Source organism: Erinaceus europaeus, chromosome 3, assembly GCF_950295315.1.
Source record: "Erinaceus europaeus chromosome 3, mEriEur2.1, whole genome shotgun sequence".
NCBI classification, from domain to species: Eukaryota; Metazoa; Chordata; class Mammalia; order Eulipotyphla; family Erinaceidae; genus Erinaceus; species Erinaceus europaeus.
Genome location: NC_080164.1, coordinates 14,319,580 through 14,338,701, shown reverse-complemented (window position 1 = coordinate 14,338,701; position 19,122 = coordinate 14,319,580). Strand labels below are relative to the sequence as shown.

Here is a 19,122-nt window from a genome sequence, read left to right as displayed (position 1 = left end):
CCCCACCTTTGATCTGACGAAGGTTATATAGATAACGACCCTAGCTGGCTTTGTTTGAAGATGCTGGTAGAATTCTAGCATTTGTCTGTTTGCTTTTTATTATTATTATTAATTTTATTTATTTATTTTACCAGAGCACTGCTCAGCTTTGGTTTATGGTGGTGCAGGGGATTGAGCCTGGGACTTCGGAGCCTCAGGCATGAGAGTCTCTTTGCATAACCATTGTGCTATCTACCCCTGCCTTTTTTTTTTTTTTAAGATTTTGTTTATTTATTAATGAGAAAGGTAGGAAGAATAAACCAGACATCACTCTAGTACAGGTGCTGACAGGGATCGAACTCGGGATCTCATGCTTGAGAGTCCAATGCTTTACCACCTGGACCACAGGTTTGCTTATCTTATTATTTTTTTGTTAAAGTTTTTTAGGAATATTTAATTTATTCCCTTTTTGTTGCCCGTGTTTTAATTGCTATAGTTATTGTCGTTGTTGTTGGGTAGGACAGAGAGAAATGGAGAGAGGAGGGGAAGACAGAGAGGGGGAGAGAAAGACAGACACCTGCAGACCTGCTTCACCGCCTGTGAAGCGACTCCCCTGCAGGTGGGGAGCCGGGGGCTCGAACCGGGATCTTCACGCGGGTCCTTGTGCTTTGCGCCACCTGCGCTTAACCGCTTTTGGCGCTACCGCCTGACTCCCATTTTATTTATTTACTTTTTATTTTTTTTTAACCAGAGCACTGCTCAACTCCCACTTGTGATGGTGCTGGGGACGGAGCCTGGGCCCGCTGGTGTCTCAGGCATGAGAGTCTTTTTGCGGAACCATTATGCTGCCTCCCCAGCCCTGGTCTATTTGTTTCTCTATTTATTTCCTCCTATAAGCCGATCGCGTGCCGGACAGGCGCGCGGCCGTTCCCATCCCCGTCGTCACGTCCCTCTGCACAGCCGGGAAGCTGCAGCTCAATGTCAAGCCCGCGGGGGCTCGGGCATCCAGACCCAGGTCCCCGCGCCCCGCCCTCTTCGTCCATTCCGCGCTCGGCCCAGGCCACCTGCGGGTCACGGCCGGGGCGTCGGGGGGGGGGGGCGCTCTCGCGGGACGAGCGCGCCCCCACACCGGCTCCCGCGTTCACGCGCGCCGCGCGCCCCGTCCGGCTCCTCCCATCCCCCCTCCCAGACGGCCCGGTCAGACTGGGAGACCATAGAGCTGACAGCCCAGAGCACCCTCCCTCCCCTCCCCCCTCCCCCCCCCCCCCCGGCGCCGCGCGCTGACGCCACGCCGCTGGGCGGGGCCTGTCGAAGGGGCGGGGAGTGCGGAGGGAGCCGCCGCCGAGGCCAGGGCCGGGCGGCCTTGCAGCGCCCCACAGCGGCCGCGGCCGGAAGCGCCCTCGTCGGCCCTGCGGCGCCGGAGCCCTGACGCACGGAGCTCGAGAGCGAGAACGAGAGAGAAAGGGGCAGACATGGCGGCTCCGCTCGGCTCCCGCTGAGGAGGGCGACGCCGGCGGCGGGGCTGCGCTGTCGGCCGGGAGCCCGGCTCCCGCCTCCCGCCTCCCGCCTCCCGCGTCCCGCGTCCCGCTGCGTGCCTTCTCGCGCCGCGTCCCCTTCCTCCGCCCGCCGCTCGCCTGTCTCGGCGTGCGCGCCGCAGGGTCCGGGTCGGCTCGGCTCGGCTCGGCTCGCCCGGCCCGGCTCCGCTGGCCCTGCCTGCCCGGCCGGCGCGCCGACCTCCCTCGGCTCTCGCGGGCGCGGCGGGCGCGGCGGGCGCGGCGGGGACCCGGCCTCCCGGCCGGACCATGGTGAACACCCGGAAGAGCTCTCTGCGCCTCCTCGGCTCCAAGGCGCCTGGGCCCGGGCCTGGGCCCGGGGCCGGAGCAGAGCCTGGGGCGCCCGGAGGCAGCAGCCATTTCATCTCGTCTCGGACCCGCTCGTCCAAGACCCGCGCTGCCAGCTGCCCGGCCGCCAAGGCCGGGGGCGGCGGGGGTGCCGGCGTCGCCGCGGAGGAGGCCCGGGTAAGAGCGCGGCGGCCCGGGGCCGGGGCTCGCGGCCGGCGGCGCTTTGTCTGGCGGCTCGGGGGCAGGAAGCCTGGGGCCGGGCGGGCGGCGGGGCTCCGGAGGCCGCGACAGCGCTGTCGGCCGCGCTCTTTTGTGTGGACGAGCCGCCCCGGGTCCCCGGGTGCCGGGAAGGGCGGGCGGCGGGCCGGGTCCTCCTGCGGCCGGCGCGGGGGCCGGGGGTCCCGGGGCGCGGGCTGCGGGGCCCGGCGAGCAGAAGTGAAAGTTTGCGGCGTGTCGGCCGGCGGGGAAGAGTGTCAGCTCCCGCCCGGCTCCCACCACTTGTGTTTTGTTTTGTTTTTTTGTTTGGGGGGGAGGCTGCCAGCGGCCGGGGGCCCCGACAGCTCGGGGGCGGGCGACGACTGGGAGGAAGAAAACAGAAACAGGCATAAAATAAAAAGACAAAAGTTTTTGCAGTTGCTCCCGACACCAACTTTTTTTTTTTTTTTTTCCCAAAACAAAAATCAACGCTCTGGTTGGAGCAGGAGCGCTGCCACACGCTCCCGGGGCCGGGAAGCTGCGAGCCCGGGTCCGAGCGGGGGCTTTACACAGTCCAAAGAAATACCGACAAATCTCCAAATCGCATTTCTTCTTCTTGTTTTCATGATTACATTTTTTTTTTTGCATGATTTTTTTTTTGGGGGGGGGGGCATGGTTACTCTTTTTTTTTTTTTTTTTTTGCAACGATGGGGACGAACGAGCGAGCGACACATAGTTGTCAACATTATTGGAAAAGGGATATTGGAGAAGACGGGTGGTGATTTCGATTATTTTATTTTTCATTTTTAAGTGTTTGCAAGATCTGACATTCTTCTTCCCGTCTAAAGCTCGACTTCCTTTATTTTTTCAATCACGCCTAGAGCATTTTGCTAGGGTTTTGTGCTCTAAGGTTGGACAGGTATGCAGAGGGGGAGAGGTTCGCTTCTGTCGAGAGAGGCTGGGACTTAGCAGGAGCACTTTGGCTGGGAATGGGCATTCAGTTAAGATGCTCCTTAAACGTCGCAGTGGTCTTCCTGGTGGGAGCCCAGCGGTATTTTCTGCTCTGTAAGAAAGAGGTCTGGAAGGTTAGGGCTGGTTTGTGCCTTCTCTTCCTTCTCCCATCCTGACCGCCCCTCCGAATGAGCTGAAGACCACACACCCACACACGTCGCGTCCTACTACTCCAGAATGTCCCCTTGACAATATATTTGGCTTTTAGTTTGCTCAGAGTCTGGAAAGTGCTTTAAAATGGTCTTTTTAATAGACTGAATGGGAACTTGCAGACTTCTTCTGAGGTTGGGAGAAGAAAGTTAGATGTGCAAGTTGTGCAAACTTGAGAAGAATCATTCTGAAAACTAGGCTTTTTGTAGAAAAAAAGAACCCCCCCAAAAAGGACAGCACTGTTAGCTTTCTAAAGTTACATATACTTTCAAACAAAAGGAAACTGAAGAAAGGCTTGTGACCTACACTTAGGTACAGATGAAATATTTAGAGTGTAAGCATTTAACTGAATAATGCTCCGAGTGTCTGGTCTATTAGAGCAGTGAGCTCATCTGTCACTGATGAGTTTGCGGTCCCATGCTTGAATTCGTGGGTATCATGCTGTCCCTATTCCCCAGAGGAATAAGGTGAGGTAATCTGTCAAGCAGCTGTTACGGAGATGCTAAAAGGCTAGGAATCAATAAGCTAATGTAGAAACGAGCATTTGGTAGCTTTTAAATTGTGGAAGGAATGAAGGGTATTACACTTCTTTCTAGCAGTATGCTAATGAAACTTTAAGGATTCTTAAAATGTTTCCAAAGGCTCTGAGTAACAGGTAATTAAGAATTACTTCGCAACATTTTTCAGTTTAGGCCTTGTATTCTGACTCTAGCAGATGAGGAATGATCAAAGAAATTTTCTTGAGACGCATTTAAGAGATTCAGTAATTCTTTACAGTGATTGGCCCTGCAGAAGAGATGTTGCAGTGTTCAGATTGCTAAGGTTGTGCTCTGTGTATTCGTGAAGCAGGCTGTATATCTGCCTGATGTTTTTTTGAGTGGATTGGTTTTCATCTGGCTGGTTCTTCAGCTCCACAGTTAGTTGGTTTTGTGTTACAAGAATTTAGCACTTTTCCTGGTTGAACCTTTCTGGTGTAATTAAAGGTACCCTACCGCCCGGCCCCTGCTTGTACTGCAGCTTTAAGAGACTCATTTTTGTCAGAATAAATGTATTCTTTGTACATATAGGGCTTTTGTGTATGCTTTTCACCTTGTCTTTGGTGCTGAGTATGGAGCCCATCTCTCTTTTTTTTTTTTTTTAATATTTATTTTATTTATTTATTCCCTTTTGTTGCCCTTGTTGTTTTATTGTTGTAGTTATTATTGTTGTTGTCATTGTTGGATAGGACAGAGAGAAATGGAGAGAGGAGGGGAAGACAGAGAGGAGGAGAGAAAGACAGACACCTGCAGACCTGCTTCACCGCCTGTGAAGCGACTCCCCTGCAGGTGGGGAGCCGGGGTTCAAACCGGGATCCTTATGCCAGTCCTTGTGCTTTGCGCCACCTGCGCTTAACCCGCTGCGCTACAGCCCGACTCCCGGAGCCCATCTCTCTTTACCGATTTCATCTGATCTGTCTAGAGCTGTTGCCTTTGCTCTCAAGAACCTTCACTGCACAGCTGTGTTGTTGCAGTTTTACCTTTTCCTCAAGCACATGTAGGCTGGGAAAACAGCAGGCTACATTCTGCAGGCTACTGGAATGACTTGCTTGTGCCCACTCTTTTAATGTCAGGTTGACTTGTGCTATGCAATTAGTTGTAATTACTTCTGTTGACTTGTTTTTTTGGCTTGTTAGCATGTATACAGCCTGACCTGTTGGGCGGGGTTGGGGGGAAGACAGCACAGTGATTGTGCAAAACACTCCATGCCTGAGGCTTTGAGGTCTCTGGTTCTATCTGTTTTGTCCCGGCTCCACCAAAAGCCAGAGCTGAATAGTGCTCTGCTTAAAAATGAAGAAAGAATAAAGCGTGACCTCTTCTGGGTTGCTCATTTAATCTGACCATCAATAATTAGCATTTGTCCCATCTAAGAGTCACTCACAGCAACAAGTTAATACAGCATTCTCACAGAATTGGAAAGCAGTTTTTAGATAGTACTTCAGTTCTACCTGTTAAGTCTCTTTGCTGGAACTTTTCTGCTTTATGAGGTGGTCCTGGAGTCTGTGGTGAGAGGGGTCAGAATACTTTTTTTTTTTAAAAATTTTTATTTGTTATTGTATAGAGACAGAGAAATTGAGAGAGAAGGGGGAGATAGAGAGGAAGAGAGACAGAGAGATGCCTGCAGACTTGCTTCACTGCCTGTGAAGCGACTCCCCTGCAGGTGGGGAGCCGGAGGCTTGAACTGGGATCTTTACACCAGTCCTTGCGCTTTGCGCCATGTGCGCTTAACCTGCAGTGCTACCGCCAGTCTCCCCAGAATACATAAGCAGGGAGTCGCTTCACAGGTGGTGAAGTAGGTCTGCAGGTGTCTGTCTTTCTCTCCCCCTCCTCTCCATTTCTCTGTCCTATCCAACAATGATGACATCAATAACAATAATAACTACAACAATAAAACAACAAGGGCAACAAAAGGGAATAAATAAATATTTAAAAATATACAGAAATAGATCTTTAAAAAAAGGGGGGGCTTTGGTCAAAACCTGAAGGCTTTGGCATGAGAGCTGGTGCAGCAGGAAGCGGGGGCATTGAACCTGGGGCTTTGGAGCCTCAGAGATGAGAGCCTCTTTGCATAACCATTATGCTATCCACCTCTCACCCTCTTTCCTCTGTCCTTTTTTTTTTTTTTTTTAATCTCCCCTTCACTGTCTATCCTAAATAATCTAAAAAGCATGAAAAAAATCCAGCTCAGTAGCAGTGGAATCATACAAGCACTCTGGCACTGAAAAGAAAACAGAAAGGTACAGACATGGAGAAGAAGTCTGAGGGACAGGCAGTGGAGTATAGAACTATAGAAATGAGTATGGAAAGACACCAGAGTGTCGGAGTAGAGTGCGCTTCTCTCCTGCGCCCTGTGTGCCTGATACTGAGAAGGTTGTGAAACTCCACTGCATCATTTTGAATGTGAGAGAGGATTGATTTCTGATAGCCAGCTATAAAGCACCTCTTCAGAGTTAAGCTCCTGGACATTTCTCTAGTCCACATTTGCAGACTTGGACTGTTTGGGTCATGTCTTACTTCCTTAATTCTTTCCTCGGCAGGTAGTCCTTTCAACCGCTCTTTGATAGGCCTTTGAGTACGCGGCTCTGAAATACCCATGTAGGCATTAAACAAACCAGCTGGGCAGGTTTGTTTAACCAGGAGTGGGGAGGGGCTCGGCCAGTGTCTGTGCTGGGTGGAGAGCGTCCTGTCTGTTTAGGATCCACAACAGAAAAGTGCTGTTACTGCGGACTTGACTTTGGGCACTGCTTTTCAGACAGACACAGTGAAGTTGCATTTGTGTGAGCTACTGAGCTGATTGTTGCTATCACTGGTGTTCAGTTACGTGGATTCTTGGTCTTGTAACAGTTTATATTTCTGTTTGTGGATTCTTGGTCTTGTAACAGTTTATATTTCTGTTTAATAACATTGTTCACAACGGGAAGAAGGGAAGAATTGCTGTCAAAGACAATTTCCTGAGTAAACAAAGGCCTTTGAAATTTAAGAAAACTTACTGGGGCTGGGTGAAAATTTATTGGGGCCGGGTGGCATGGCACACCTGTTAGAATGCTCGGGGACCCAGCTTCAAGCTCCCAGTCCCCACCTGCAGGAGGAAAGCTTTGCGAGTGGTGAAGCAGGACTGCAGGTGTCTTTCTGTCTTTCTCCCTTTCTAGCTCCTCTGACGGTCTCTGTCCAACAAATAAAGATAATTGAAAAGAAAAAAAGAAAACTTATTAATTAATGGGAGGGTGGGAAGGGTAAGGAAGGGGAAAGAGAGAGCAGAACATCACTTGGTATAATTGATGCTGGGGATTGACCTCACACTCATGAGTCCGTCACTATCCACTGCGCTCCTCACACATTTTAGACAAGAAGATGTATGGAACTACAGAGTTCAGGGGACAGTCATATGTGGAATAGAGTGACTTTAAATGTAAATTAGGCCTTTTTCAGAAAGGTGTGTATTGTATGAGGCGTATGTCAAACAGTAGAAAAGGCACATTGAAATAAATAGGCGGTGGCCAGGGAGGTAGCACAGTGGTAGGACACAGGACTTGTACAAGTGAAATCCTGACTTTGACCCATTAACACTGCATATGTCAGTGTGATTCTATGATTATCTCGGTCTCATGCTCATAAATAAAATTCTTTTGAAAAGATGGGTCCAGTTGTTCAATTTTTTCCCTTTCTTTCTTTCTCTCCTTTTTTTTTTTTTTTTTTAACCAAAGCACTGCTCAGCTCTGGCTTGTGGTGGTGGTGGGGATTGAACCTGGGACTTATGCTATCTACCCCTACCCTGTCATTTATTCTGTACTCGGAGAGCTAGAGGGAGGGAGACCTGGAGCTTCACTCTGGCACTTGTAATGCTGGGGTTCAAAGTTGGGACCTCCTTATTGGAAGTGCAGTGTTTCATTCACGGCGCCACTTCCCATGCTGCTGACTAATGGCTTATTAACATGAAAGAGAGAGAAGAGGGAGAGAGAGCAGCAGAGCATTTACTCTGACATGCCTGACGCCAGGGGCCAGGCTCAGGACCTCATGCTTAAGAGTCCAGAGCTGTACACTAGTTCACCTCTTTGACCTACATAAGTAAGTCGTAGAAATAAATTAATAGGTTGTGTTATGTATTTAGTTAGTTTTTAGAGAACTTTGAATTCACGATGCTTTTTTTTTTCCCCACCAGAATTATCACTGTGGCTCCATTGCTTCCATGGTCCTTGTTTTTCTTTCCTCTAGACAGAGGGTGACAGACACAGAGGAGAGACACAGAGGAGAGATCCAGGGCTCTGCTCCACCGTTTTTTGTTTTTTTTTTAATATTTATTTTATTTATTTATTCCCTTTTGTTGCCCTTTGTTGTTTTTTTATTGTTGTAGTTATTATTGTTGTTGTCGTTGTTGGATAGGACAGAGAGAAATGGAGAGAGGAGGGGAAGACAGAGAGGAGGAGAGAAAGACACCTGCAGACCTGCTTCACCGCCTGGGAAGCGACTCCCCTGCAGGTGGGGAGTCGGGGTTCGAACCGGGATCCTTATGTCCGTCCTTGTGCTTTGCGCCACCTGCACTTAACCCGCTGCGCTACAGCCCGACTCCCCTGCTCCACCACTGTTAAGCTTCCTTCCTGTAGATACTGCCATGTGATTGCCCAGGGCTTGAACCCTAGTCTTTGCACCAGGTACTGTGCTTTCTACAGGTGCTGACAGATTTTTTTTTTAAAAAAATATTTTTTAAATTCTTTTTTAAAAACTTTATTTATTATTGGATAGAGACAGAGAGAAATTGAGGGGAAGGGAAGATAGAGATGGAGAGAGACAGAGAGACACCTGCAACCCTGCTTCACCACTTGTGAAACTTTCCCCCTCCCCTGCAGTTGGGGGCCAGGGGCTTGAACCCGGGTCCTTGCGCACTGTAGTATGTGCGTTAACCAGGTGTGCCACCGTCTGGCCCCGTGCTGTCAGATTTTAACAAACTTCAGATGCCTTTGAACTGTAGGTATTTTAGAATTAGATTAATTTTTTATTATTATTATTATTAGTGTTTTATTTGGAGGGAGGATTTGCCCCTTTGGTTAAAGTGTTTCTCTTCTGGACGGTTCTGTTAGAGTAGGTCTTAAGTTCCCTGAAGTCAGGGAGCTGTTACTTTATCTCCTCCATTACTGCTGTATTCCCCCACCTGATTTAATACAATACTTAGTCAATATCTGTATAATGAGTACCGTCTGGGCTGGGTGGTGGCACACCTGGCTGAGCGCACATGTTACAGCGCCCTCAGCCCCCACCTGCAGGAGGGAAGCTTTGCGAGTGGTGAAGCAGGACTGCAGGTGTCTCTGACTCTCTTCCCCTCCCCTCAATTTCTGGCTGTCTCTAGCCAATAAGTAAATAAAGATAATTTTAAAACAAAACAAAAACTAAGAACATCTTAAGGAACCAGCCTATTTTGTGAAAACCAGGATGATAATACTTCATGAGCAGAGGATAAATTATACACAGTGCCTGCCTTCAGTTCTGTGAGAGTGTGGCATGCACACGAGACATCCTCTTGCAATGAGTTTTAAAATACTGTATAATTTTTCAATAGCACACAAAGGCAGACAGACACAGAGCATTGTGCAGGTCTGGTTTATGATGGTGTGGGGGTGAAGAATTGAGGACCTCAGAGTCTCAGGCATGAAGTCCTTTGCATAATCATTATACAGTCCGCCCAGCCCTAGAAATTTTTATTAGCAAAATGAATCGATGTAGGAGCCAAATGAGTGACATAGTACTCAGTGCACTAAGAGGTTTTATTTATTTATTCATTCATAGTTCTCTATTTTTATTTTTAATTTTTAGTTGAGGGGGTAGGCAGACAATATGGACTTTGGGCTCAGACTTGGGTCAGGCACATAGCAAAGCAGCACACGACCCGACTGAGCTATTTCACAGCTGTGGTTGGCTTGCCTACGACAGTGCCAGCCGGACCCAGTCTCAGTAGATGTTTTTGAGTGAACGAGTAGAAGAAGGTACGCCCCATTTTGGTGAATTACTTTTATACTGACACAGAAAGATTTATTTGGGCTGCAGAAACACCTCACTTGGAGAGTGTGCTGCTTACTTTCCCGTGTGCCTGACCCAGGATCAAGTCTGGGCCCACGACATTGAAGAAAGCTTTGGTGCTGTGGTCTCTTTCCCTCTCTTACTCTGCCTTTCTGTCTCTGTCTTTATTAAAGGGGAGGGGGGAGAGAATGTGAGAGAGAGGTTTCTTTCTTTTTTTTTTTTTTTGCCTCCAGGGTTATTGCTGGGGCTCAGTGCCTGCACCGTGAATCACCACTCCTGGAGGCCATTCCCCCCCCCCCCTTTTGTTGCCTTTGCTGTGAATATTATTGTTGTTGATGTCGTTCATTGTTGGATAGTAGGACAGAGAGAAATGGAGAGAGGAGGGGAAGACAGAGAGGGGGGAGAGAAAGATAGACACCTGCAGACCTGCTTCACCGCCTATGAAGCGACTCCCCTGCAGGTGGGGAGCTGGGTACTCGAACCGGGATCCTTAACGCTGGTCCTTGCACCTTGCACCACATGCGCTTAACCTGCTGCACTACCGCCCGACCCCCAGGTTTATTTATTTCATAGGAGAGAGGGGAAATTAGAGCACACTCCCCACATTTGTAGTGTGGTATTAGAACCAGGAACAAGTTCTGAGCCCTGTCTGCTGAGTCACCTCCCTTGCGCCACTCAGACGGCCTCGACTGTTAGATCTGCCTGTTGTGCTTTGCCCTTCTGCCCAGTTAACAGCCTAACAAGGACGAAAGTGGACTCTTTCAGTTACTGTCTAAACCAGGTGTGTGGTGCTAGCTCATTTCATCTCCGTGAGGATCCTACAAGGCCCGTGATGGCACAACCCCATTTTATAGCTGAAGAAATTGAGTTACTATTCACTTCCCAGCACCACCAAAACCTCACTTTACAGCTGAGGAGATAGAGCTGCCATTCAGTCTTTAGCACTACCTCAAGCGAGCTGAGCAGTACTCTAGAAAACAAGCAAAGAGTTGTCGGAGAGTTAGGTCGTGGGAGGCAAAGTAGGTAGTGAGCAGTCATGATCACATTGAACCATTATGCTCCCATTATGCTGCCTCCCCAGCCCTTTTCTTTTTGTTTATTTGTTTATCTATTTATTTCCTCCTATAAGCCGAGGTCTCCCTTTCTTTTTCTGCACGGGCTCTCAGCTGGTGATGGCCTTCAAACCTGGTCTTCACACATGGTAGAGTGTTTGCTCTACCAGGTGAACTGCCTCTCCCCATTCCCTGCATCTTCATATATAAATATGCTGCATCATGTTTTTCAAGACATATTTGCGGGGCAGGGAAACAGCTCACTTGCATAGTGAGCTGTGGGGCCGTGTGCACAATCCAGGCTTGAGCCTGACTCCCCACGTTGAAGGAAGGTTTGGTGCTATGGTCTTTCTGTCTCTGCCTTACCTAAATAAACAGACAAAAATGAAAGAAAAATATGTATGCAAGAGAAAGGGGTAGGAGGAGGGAGAGGGAGAGGGAGAGGGAGAGAGAGAATGAACACCGCATGTGAGAGAATGAACACACGCTGAGGATTGCGCTGGGGACCTCATGCTTGACACTGTCACCTTCTTCACCGAGCCACTTCCTGGCCCACTTATTACCTGATGCCTTTTTTTTTTTTTTAATTTCTTTATTGGGGAATTAATGTTTTACATTTGGCAGTAATCACAATAGTTTGTACGTGCATAACATTCCCCAGTTACCTGATGTCTTTTTTATTAATTTTCCCCCTTTTGTTGCTCTTGTTTTTTATTGTTGTAGTTATTGTTGTTGTTGCTGTTGGATAGGATGGAGAGAGGGGGAAGAGAAAGACAGACATCTGCCCACCTGCTTCACCGCCTGTGAAGCCACACCCCTGCAGGTGGGGAACGGAGGGGAGGGGCGGGGAGGGGGGGGCTCGAACCCAGGTCTTTACACCAGTCCTTGTGCTTCGCGCCATGTGCACTTAACCCACTGTGCCACCGCCCGGCCCCCTGATGTCTTTTGAAGAGGTTTACAGTTTAATACGTTTTTCAGATGGAAAACAATTATTTGTTCCAAAGAGAAATGGCTTACCAAAACATTAAGAGTACATGTACACACTGATAGAACAAAATTGCCGGCCAGGGGGTAAGATGATGCCATAAGTTCCTCTCTGTTGGAGTCCGCAAGGCTCCGGAAGTAGCCATTTGTCGCCGTAGAGTTAGTTTTTAATAATTTTTTTTCAAGTCATTTTTCAAATATTAGGAAGAGCTAGTATGCTGCTTTGTCATGCCAACCTTTTTTATTATTAAGTTCTAGATGAACAACTGAAAAGGGAGTGACACCACCCCACTATCTGTGGAGTTTTTTTCTGGCACTGTAAGTAGTGTTCCCATGTGGTGTTGGAACTTGAGCTTGGTAGCTTCTACACTCTTGGCTCCCCCCTTTTTTTTTTTGTCTGATCCCTTCCTTTTGGCTGAACCCACCCCCCTTTTTTTTTTAATAAGACAGAGAAGGGGAGACACCACCATGAAGCTTCACACAGGGTGCAGAGGTTTTCCTGTGGGGTGTGTGCGCTCTGTGGTTCAGTTCTGGCTTACAGCGCGTGGGCTACTGAACCTGGGACTTCAGAGATTTCGTGTGAAAGTCTTTTGCTTAACTACTGTGCCACTCCTCCCCTCTTACTGACATCTGTAGGAAGTTTGAACGTGCTGATACATAGAGAAACAGTAGAAGCTTCTTTGAGAGGTGAACACAAGTGAGGTGAACTGGCAACACTTAGTTCATGAGCTGCTGGGTGGTTTCTATGGTAATCTTTAAGATTTTTCCAAATTAAATATTTAGGTTCAAAACTTTTCAGTATCCTAATTAAGTCTCTGAATTTATTCAGTGGGGGAAGTTGTGGACCTCATGCTTGAGAGTCAGTGCTTCAGCCACTGCGCCACCTCCCGGACCACAGTTAATTCTTCCTAGAGGTAAAAATTGTTGAAGCTGGTGTACATCTTCTGAAACCATTGCACTTTATATTTATACCTGTACATTTTTAACAAAGGGAGTCAGATGTTATATATGCCTCATGAGGGTTGATTCCTTTTCTGTGATGCCAGATAGTGAATTCTGGCTCACACCTCTGTGTTACCACTGAGCTGCCTCCTGGTCCATTTTGATAAGAAAGCTTAAAGTCAGCCCAGGCCAGAAGGTGGCAGAGGGTGTGTGTGTGTGTGTGTAGCAGTTGTCTGTCTGTCTCTCTTTTTCATCTCTCTTCAGTAAATATAAGAAAAGCTACTTAGTGTCTCCTTTAGAGACAGGGAACTAGACACCAGAGCAGCCAAGCCACAGTTCTTGGATTGTAGCCGTGTTAGCGCTGTCCATGGTGCTCCATGTAGATAGCATGAGGAACTGAGCTCAGAGCCTGGAACATGGAATCTACATGCTAGGTCTTACTTTTTAAGCTTAAAGTTTTTTTTATTAAAATGTTTTTATTTTGGGAGTCGGGTGGTAGCGCAGCAGGTTAAGCGCACATGGCGTGAAGCGCAAGGACCTGTATAAGGATCCCGGTTCGAGCCCCCGGCTCCCCACCTGCAGGGAGGGTTGCTTCATGGGTGGTGAAGCAGGTCTGCAGGTGTTATCTTTCTCTCTCCCTCGCTGTCTCCCGCCTTGATTTCTCTCTGTCCTGTCCAACAATAAAGACATCAATAACAACAATTATAGTAACCATAAAAATGTTTAAAAAATGTTTTTATTTATTATAGACAGAGACAGAGAGAAACTGAGAGGGCAAGAGGGAGACAGACCTGCAACCCTGTTTCATCATTTGTGAAGCTTTGCCCTGCAAATGGGGACCAACGACTTGAACCTGGGTCCTTGCATGCTGTAATGTGTGTACTTAGCCTGTTGTGCCTCTGCCTGGCTCCCTAATTTTTCTTTTCTTTATTTCATAAGATAGAAATAGAGGGAGAGGAGAAAGTTTGTGTGTGGGGGGAGGGGGCGCCAGAGTTAACACTGGCATATGCAGTGCTGAGGATTACACTTGGGACCTTCTGTTTGCAACTCCAAAAGCCTACTACCTCAGCACCTTCTGGGCCATTGCCCCCCCCCCCCCACACCTCTCTTTAACACCTTTATTACATCTCCAGATCATTCTGGAATATGATACGTGATGTTGGGGATCAAACTCCGGATTCTGTGTTTTCGAGTGCAGTGCTTTATCTGTTGTGCCACCCTCTGAGCTGATGATCTTTTTTGTTGTTGTTGTTTTGTATCCAGGCAGTATTTCTCAGAGGGGTGGGGGTTTGGGGGGAGAGAGACACCAGAGCACCAAAGAGCCCTCACGGATTCGGGCAGGGTCCGAACCTAGATTGTGCACATGGCAAATCAGTGCGCTATCCTAGTGAGCTTTTTTGCCAGTCCTAAATTATGAGAGAGAGAGATAGAAAAGATAGAGATAGGTACTGAGACCAGTGCACTAGTTAATTCTGACACATACACTGCCAGAGGTCAAAACTGGGGCCTCAGGCTCTGTCGGTTATATAATTAGGAGCCAAACCATCTCCTCACTTGATGGCTTTCTAGTATTTTGATTTTATTTAACATTATAAGTAAAATTACAGAAAATACCTTTTTTTTTTTTTTTGCCTCTAGGGTTACTGCTGGGGCTCGGTGCCTGCACCATGAATCCACTGCTCCTAGAGGCCATTTCCCCCCCCCATTTTGTTGCCCTTGTTGTAGCCTTGTTGTGGTTATTATTGTTGTTGTCGATGTTCGTTGTTGGATAGGACAGAGAGAAATGGAGAGAGGAGAGCAAGACGGGGAGAGAAAGACAGACACCTGCAGACCTGCTTCGTTGTTGGATAGGACAGAGAGAAATGGAGAGAGGAGAGCAAGACGGGGAGAGAAAGACAGACACCTGCAGACCTGCTTCATCACTTATGAAGTGACTCCCCTGCAGGTGGGGAGCCGGGGACTCGAACCAGGATCCTTACTCTGGTCCTTGCGCTTTGCACCACGTGTGCTTAACCCATTGTGCTACTGCCCGACCCCCAAAAATAACTTTTCTTTTTCAGGTCAAGTGCGATTAGTTAGTTAAAGGTATATGTATTTGAAATCCCATAAACACTCCATTCCCCGAAACTCTCGAGGGTTTTTTTTTTTTTTTTTACAAAAATAATTTATTTTAATTGAACAATTTCTTGGTGTTCAAAAACATGAATTATGCCATTATCCCATACAACTTACTTTCTTTACAAAGGGAAATTTCCAATCTTGGTTTTAAAAAAGGCAAAACATTAGAGGTTAGGTATGACATACAGTCTAGGTGGCTACATGAGAAATAGTTTCTGCTACTTTGTTATAACAGTTGAGTTTTTTTTTTTTCATATTTAGTTTAGTTATTGGATAGAGACAGACGAATTGAAAGAGCAGAGAGAGGCAAGGAGAGACACCTGTAGCACTCCTTCAGCATTCACACGGAGCTCCCCAGGGCCCTCGTGCACTGCAGCGTGTGCACTCACCCACGGGCGTCACCTTCTGGCCCCAACATTGTTGACTTTCTGTATATCTTTTATTGGCTCATTTAAGGAGTTAGGTTTTCAACTTCTTTGAAGGCTGGAGACTCTAATCAAATACCTACCAAGTATCTTTAGCATGCAGCATAAAGGATAGGTGCTTAGGTTTTGTTGTGAAAAGTATGACTCTGAAGGCAGTAAGCTTATGAAGTTATATTAATCCTGTAAAGACAGTCATCCTTACTTGAAACTATTACTAGGTATAATATTTGTTACTATCTCACCTCATTCTTCTAATAGTTTTTTTTTTTTTCCCCTCCAGGGTTATTGCTGGGCTCGGTGCCTGCACCATGAGTCCACCGCTCCTGGAGGCCATTCCCCCCCCCCTTTTTTTGTTGCCCTTGTTGTTGTAGCCTCATTGTGGTTATTATTATTGCCCTTGTTGATGTTGTTCGTTGTTGGACAGGACAGAGAGAAATGGAGAGAGGAGGGGAAGACAGAGAGGGGGAGAGAAAGACAGACACCTGCAGACCTGCTTCACTGCCTGTGAAGCGACTCCCCTGCAGGTGGGGAGCCGGGGGCTTTAACCGGGATCCTTACGCTGGTCCCTGTGCTTTGCACCACCTGTGCTTAACCCGCTGCGCCACCGCCCGCCCCCCTCTTCTAATAGTTTTCTGACAAATAGTTTTTAGAGTAGAGCTACAGCGACTAGTTCTCTGCAAGTTACAGGTTTTCACATTGTTTCGTTATTCATGTCGTCTGTCTCTGTTCTCATTTTCAGTAGTATGATACTTTCAGATTAACCCACTGCACTACCACCTGACTCCCCAGATTAGAAATGTCTGTTTTTTTGGGGTGGGTGAGTTTTATCTCCCAAGACCTCACTACTCTTGGATGACTCTTTGAGATGGAGTCAGAGAGGGCGGGGAGAGGAAGGAATGAAACATTAGCACCAAAAAAAGTTTCCTTCAATGTAGTTGGGCTGGACTTGAACCCAAAATATCTTTTAGCCCTGGAAGAATAGTGCATTTTAAATTACAGTCTTAACTTTTGCTACTTCTTAGCATATGTCTATATTTTTCACTTTGTGTACTTTTTTTATAATGGTTGTTTAGGAATATCATCCTAGAAAGCCTATCTCTTGGGATATTTGAGGGAATTTTGGATATCTTTGTTGCCTAAAGTTTTGGAACTTGTATAGAATAGTATTGACTCTGAATAAATAGATAGCAGTGTGGTTTGTTTTCTGTAGTCCTAGCAACTGCTGCCTCTGAGCACTCTTTATAAATGACAAACTGCACTTCTAAGCTTTCTCACAAACCTTAAAAAAAAAACCCCAAAAACAAAGGTAGGTAAAAAGACCTTTTGTAGAAAATTAGAAAAAAATCAACTGCACCTGTACACTCTGCTCTAACCTAGGAGACTAATGTTTCTCTGTATTTCCTTTCTTTTCCTCTTTCCTCTTTTTCTTTTTCTTTCTTTTTTTATTTCTTTATTGGGGAATTAATGTTTTACATTCAACAGTAAATACAATAGTTTGTACATGCATAACATCCCCCATTTTCCCATATAACAATACAACCCCCACTAGGTCCTCTGTCATCTTTCTTCCAGATCATCTCTGGTTTATAGTGATAACGGAGATTGAATTTGGGATGTCAGAGCCTTCGGCCTTGACATCCGCTCTGCTGTCTTCCTGGTCCCTATTCTGTACTGATATGAGAGGAGAAGGGGAGATAGGGAGAGAGACAGAGAGACACCTGCAGCACTACTTCATCACTTGTGAAGCTTTCCCCCCTGCAGGTGGGGGTTGGGGGCTCGAACCTGCATCCTTGCACGCTGCAATGTGTGTGCTTAACCAGGTGCACCACCGCCTGGCCCCATAATGTTCTCTGTCTCAATTAGCATGTGTCAGTTTTAGTTTTTTTCCTCCTTTATTTATTTAAAAATTTTCAGGTTATTTTATTTTTTTGCATAGAGGCAGCGAGAAATTGAGAGAGAAGGAGATTGAGATAGATGAATAGGTAGGTAGATGGAGAGAGACTAGAACCTGTGGTACTGTTTTCACCGCTTGTGAAGCTTTCCTCCTGCAGCTAAGGACCAGGGACTTGAACCTGGGTCCTTGTGCGCTTTTATTATTTTTTTCTTCTTCATTTTTTAAAAAAAGTTTGTGACAAACTAGTTGGTCACAAGATTGTAAGATGTCAGTGTATAGTTCCACACCTCACCCACAACCAGAGTTCTCTGTCCCCCACCCTCCCACCTCTTAGGAAGAGTTTGCTCTCCTTGTTCACTTCAGTGTGTGCACTCAGACAGGTGTGCCACCACCCGACCCCCTGCACATTTTTTTATAGTACTTACATGCCATATATTGCCACTTTGTCAACCTGTAGATTCTTACTTACACAGCAGGTTCTCAATATGGTTGTTAAGTAAAAACATTCCCTTATTCTGAGAAACCTTTCCTGTGTGTGGATTGTAATGTAATCACCCTGACACTGATTGCTAAATGACTCTGACTAGTTGCATAATCTCTCTTAAATATCTTTGTCCTGAAACTGGCAACGCCTTGTCTCAGAGGGTTAGGTTGTAATTAACTCGTAAAATGCTTTGAAGATGAAAAAAATTAAGGTTGAGCGTTATGATCATCTTAATAAAGGTGAACTGGTAGTATCAGGTTTGTAGGTACTTTTCCCATACCTGTAGTTAATTAAATGGCGTTCAAACAACTATTTTGTATGTGTTTAAAGCTTGATTATTTGCTTGATTAAAATCCATATATTTCTTTGGAGTGAAGGAGTGAAGGATCTTTTTTTTTTTTTAACCGGAAGAACACTGTTCAGCTCTGGCTTATGGTGGTGCAGGGGATTGAACCTGGCACTTTGGAGCCTCAGGCATGAGAGTCTTTGCATAACCATTATGCTATCTACCCTCCCTCTTTTTTTTTTTTTTTTTCTTTCCCCTTTTTGTTGCCCTTGTAGCCTTGTCGTGGTTATTATTGTTTTTGTTGATGTAGTTCGTTGTTGGATAGGACGGAAAGAAATGGAGAGAGGGGAAGACAGAGATGGGGAGAGAAAGATAGACACCTGCAGACCTGCTTCACCGCCTGTGAAGCGACTCCAGTCGGGGGCTTGAACCGGGATCCTTAAGCCAGACCTTGCGCTTTGCGCCACGTGCACTTAACTCTCCACGCTACCGCCTGACCCCCTCTTTTTTTCTTTTATTATTACTGATTTAACAGTGTTTTCAAGGTGATAAAAGATTTCAGGAGAATAATTTTACACCCATACATGGTATTTGTAAGTCACTGCACGCTCTGAAAAATTGAGTCTCACCACCTGGTGACTGCCGTGGTTCCCGTGTCTAGAGACAGTTTGCTTATCATTTCCACTTGCCCAGGGCTCGTTGGTCTAGTCTCTGTGTTCCACATGTGAGCGAAAGCATTTGGCAGTTGGTGATAGTTGGAAGGAGTCTTTTTTTTTTGATAGGACAAAGAAGTCAAGAGGGTAAGGGGTGGTAGAGAGGGAAAGAGACAGTGAGACCCTGAGACTTGTTTCACAGCTGGTGAAGCTTTTCCCCTGCAGGTGGGAACCGGGGTTCAAGCCCGGATCCTTGTGCATGGTAACGTGCGCTTAACCTGAAGGTGCACCACCGCCTGGCCCCTAAAGGAGGCTTTTAAAATGCTATTTGTTCTGAAGTGTCACAAAACCAAGCCAAGATTGAAACCATTCCATGATTAGTAGACAAGTTTTAATGAGGCCTAATGTCGAAGCCATATTAGAATAGCAGGGCTCCTCCAACTTGTGTGTACTAAGAGCAGCTGGATGGACGGCAGGCAGCTCACCCGGGGAGCCCCAAGTTTTCATGCGGGCTTGGGTTGGCCTCGACCACACTGGAGGAAATTCAGTGCTATGGATTCTTC

At 46.9% G+C, this 19,122-nt stretch overlaps 1 protein-coding gene across 4 annotated transcripts in view; it reads left to right on the top strand.

Annotated features, from left to right (window-relative positions):
* The first annotated feature begins 1,287 nt into the window (after positions 1-1,287).
* The window catches only part of ATAD2B (ATPase family AAA domain containing 2B), a 143,690-nt gene continuing 125,855 nt past the window's right edge, over positions 1,288-19,122 (top strand). For 2 of the 4 annotated variants that reach the window (XM_060186643.1, XM_060186642.1), the window contains exon 1: positions 1,288-1,997. In XM_060186643.1, coding sequence (XP_060042626.1) covers positions 1,782-1,997 — 216 coding nt within the window. In that variant the 5' untranslated portion in view covers positions 1,288-1,781. The remainder of the gene's footprint in view (positions 1,998-19,122) is intronic. The other 2 variants (XM_060186645.1, XM_060186644.1) reach the window with 1 other exon arrangement.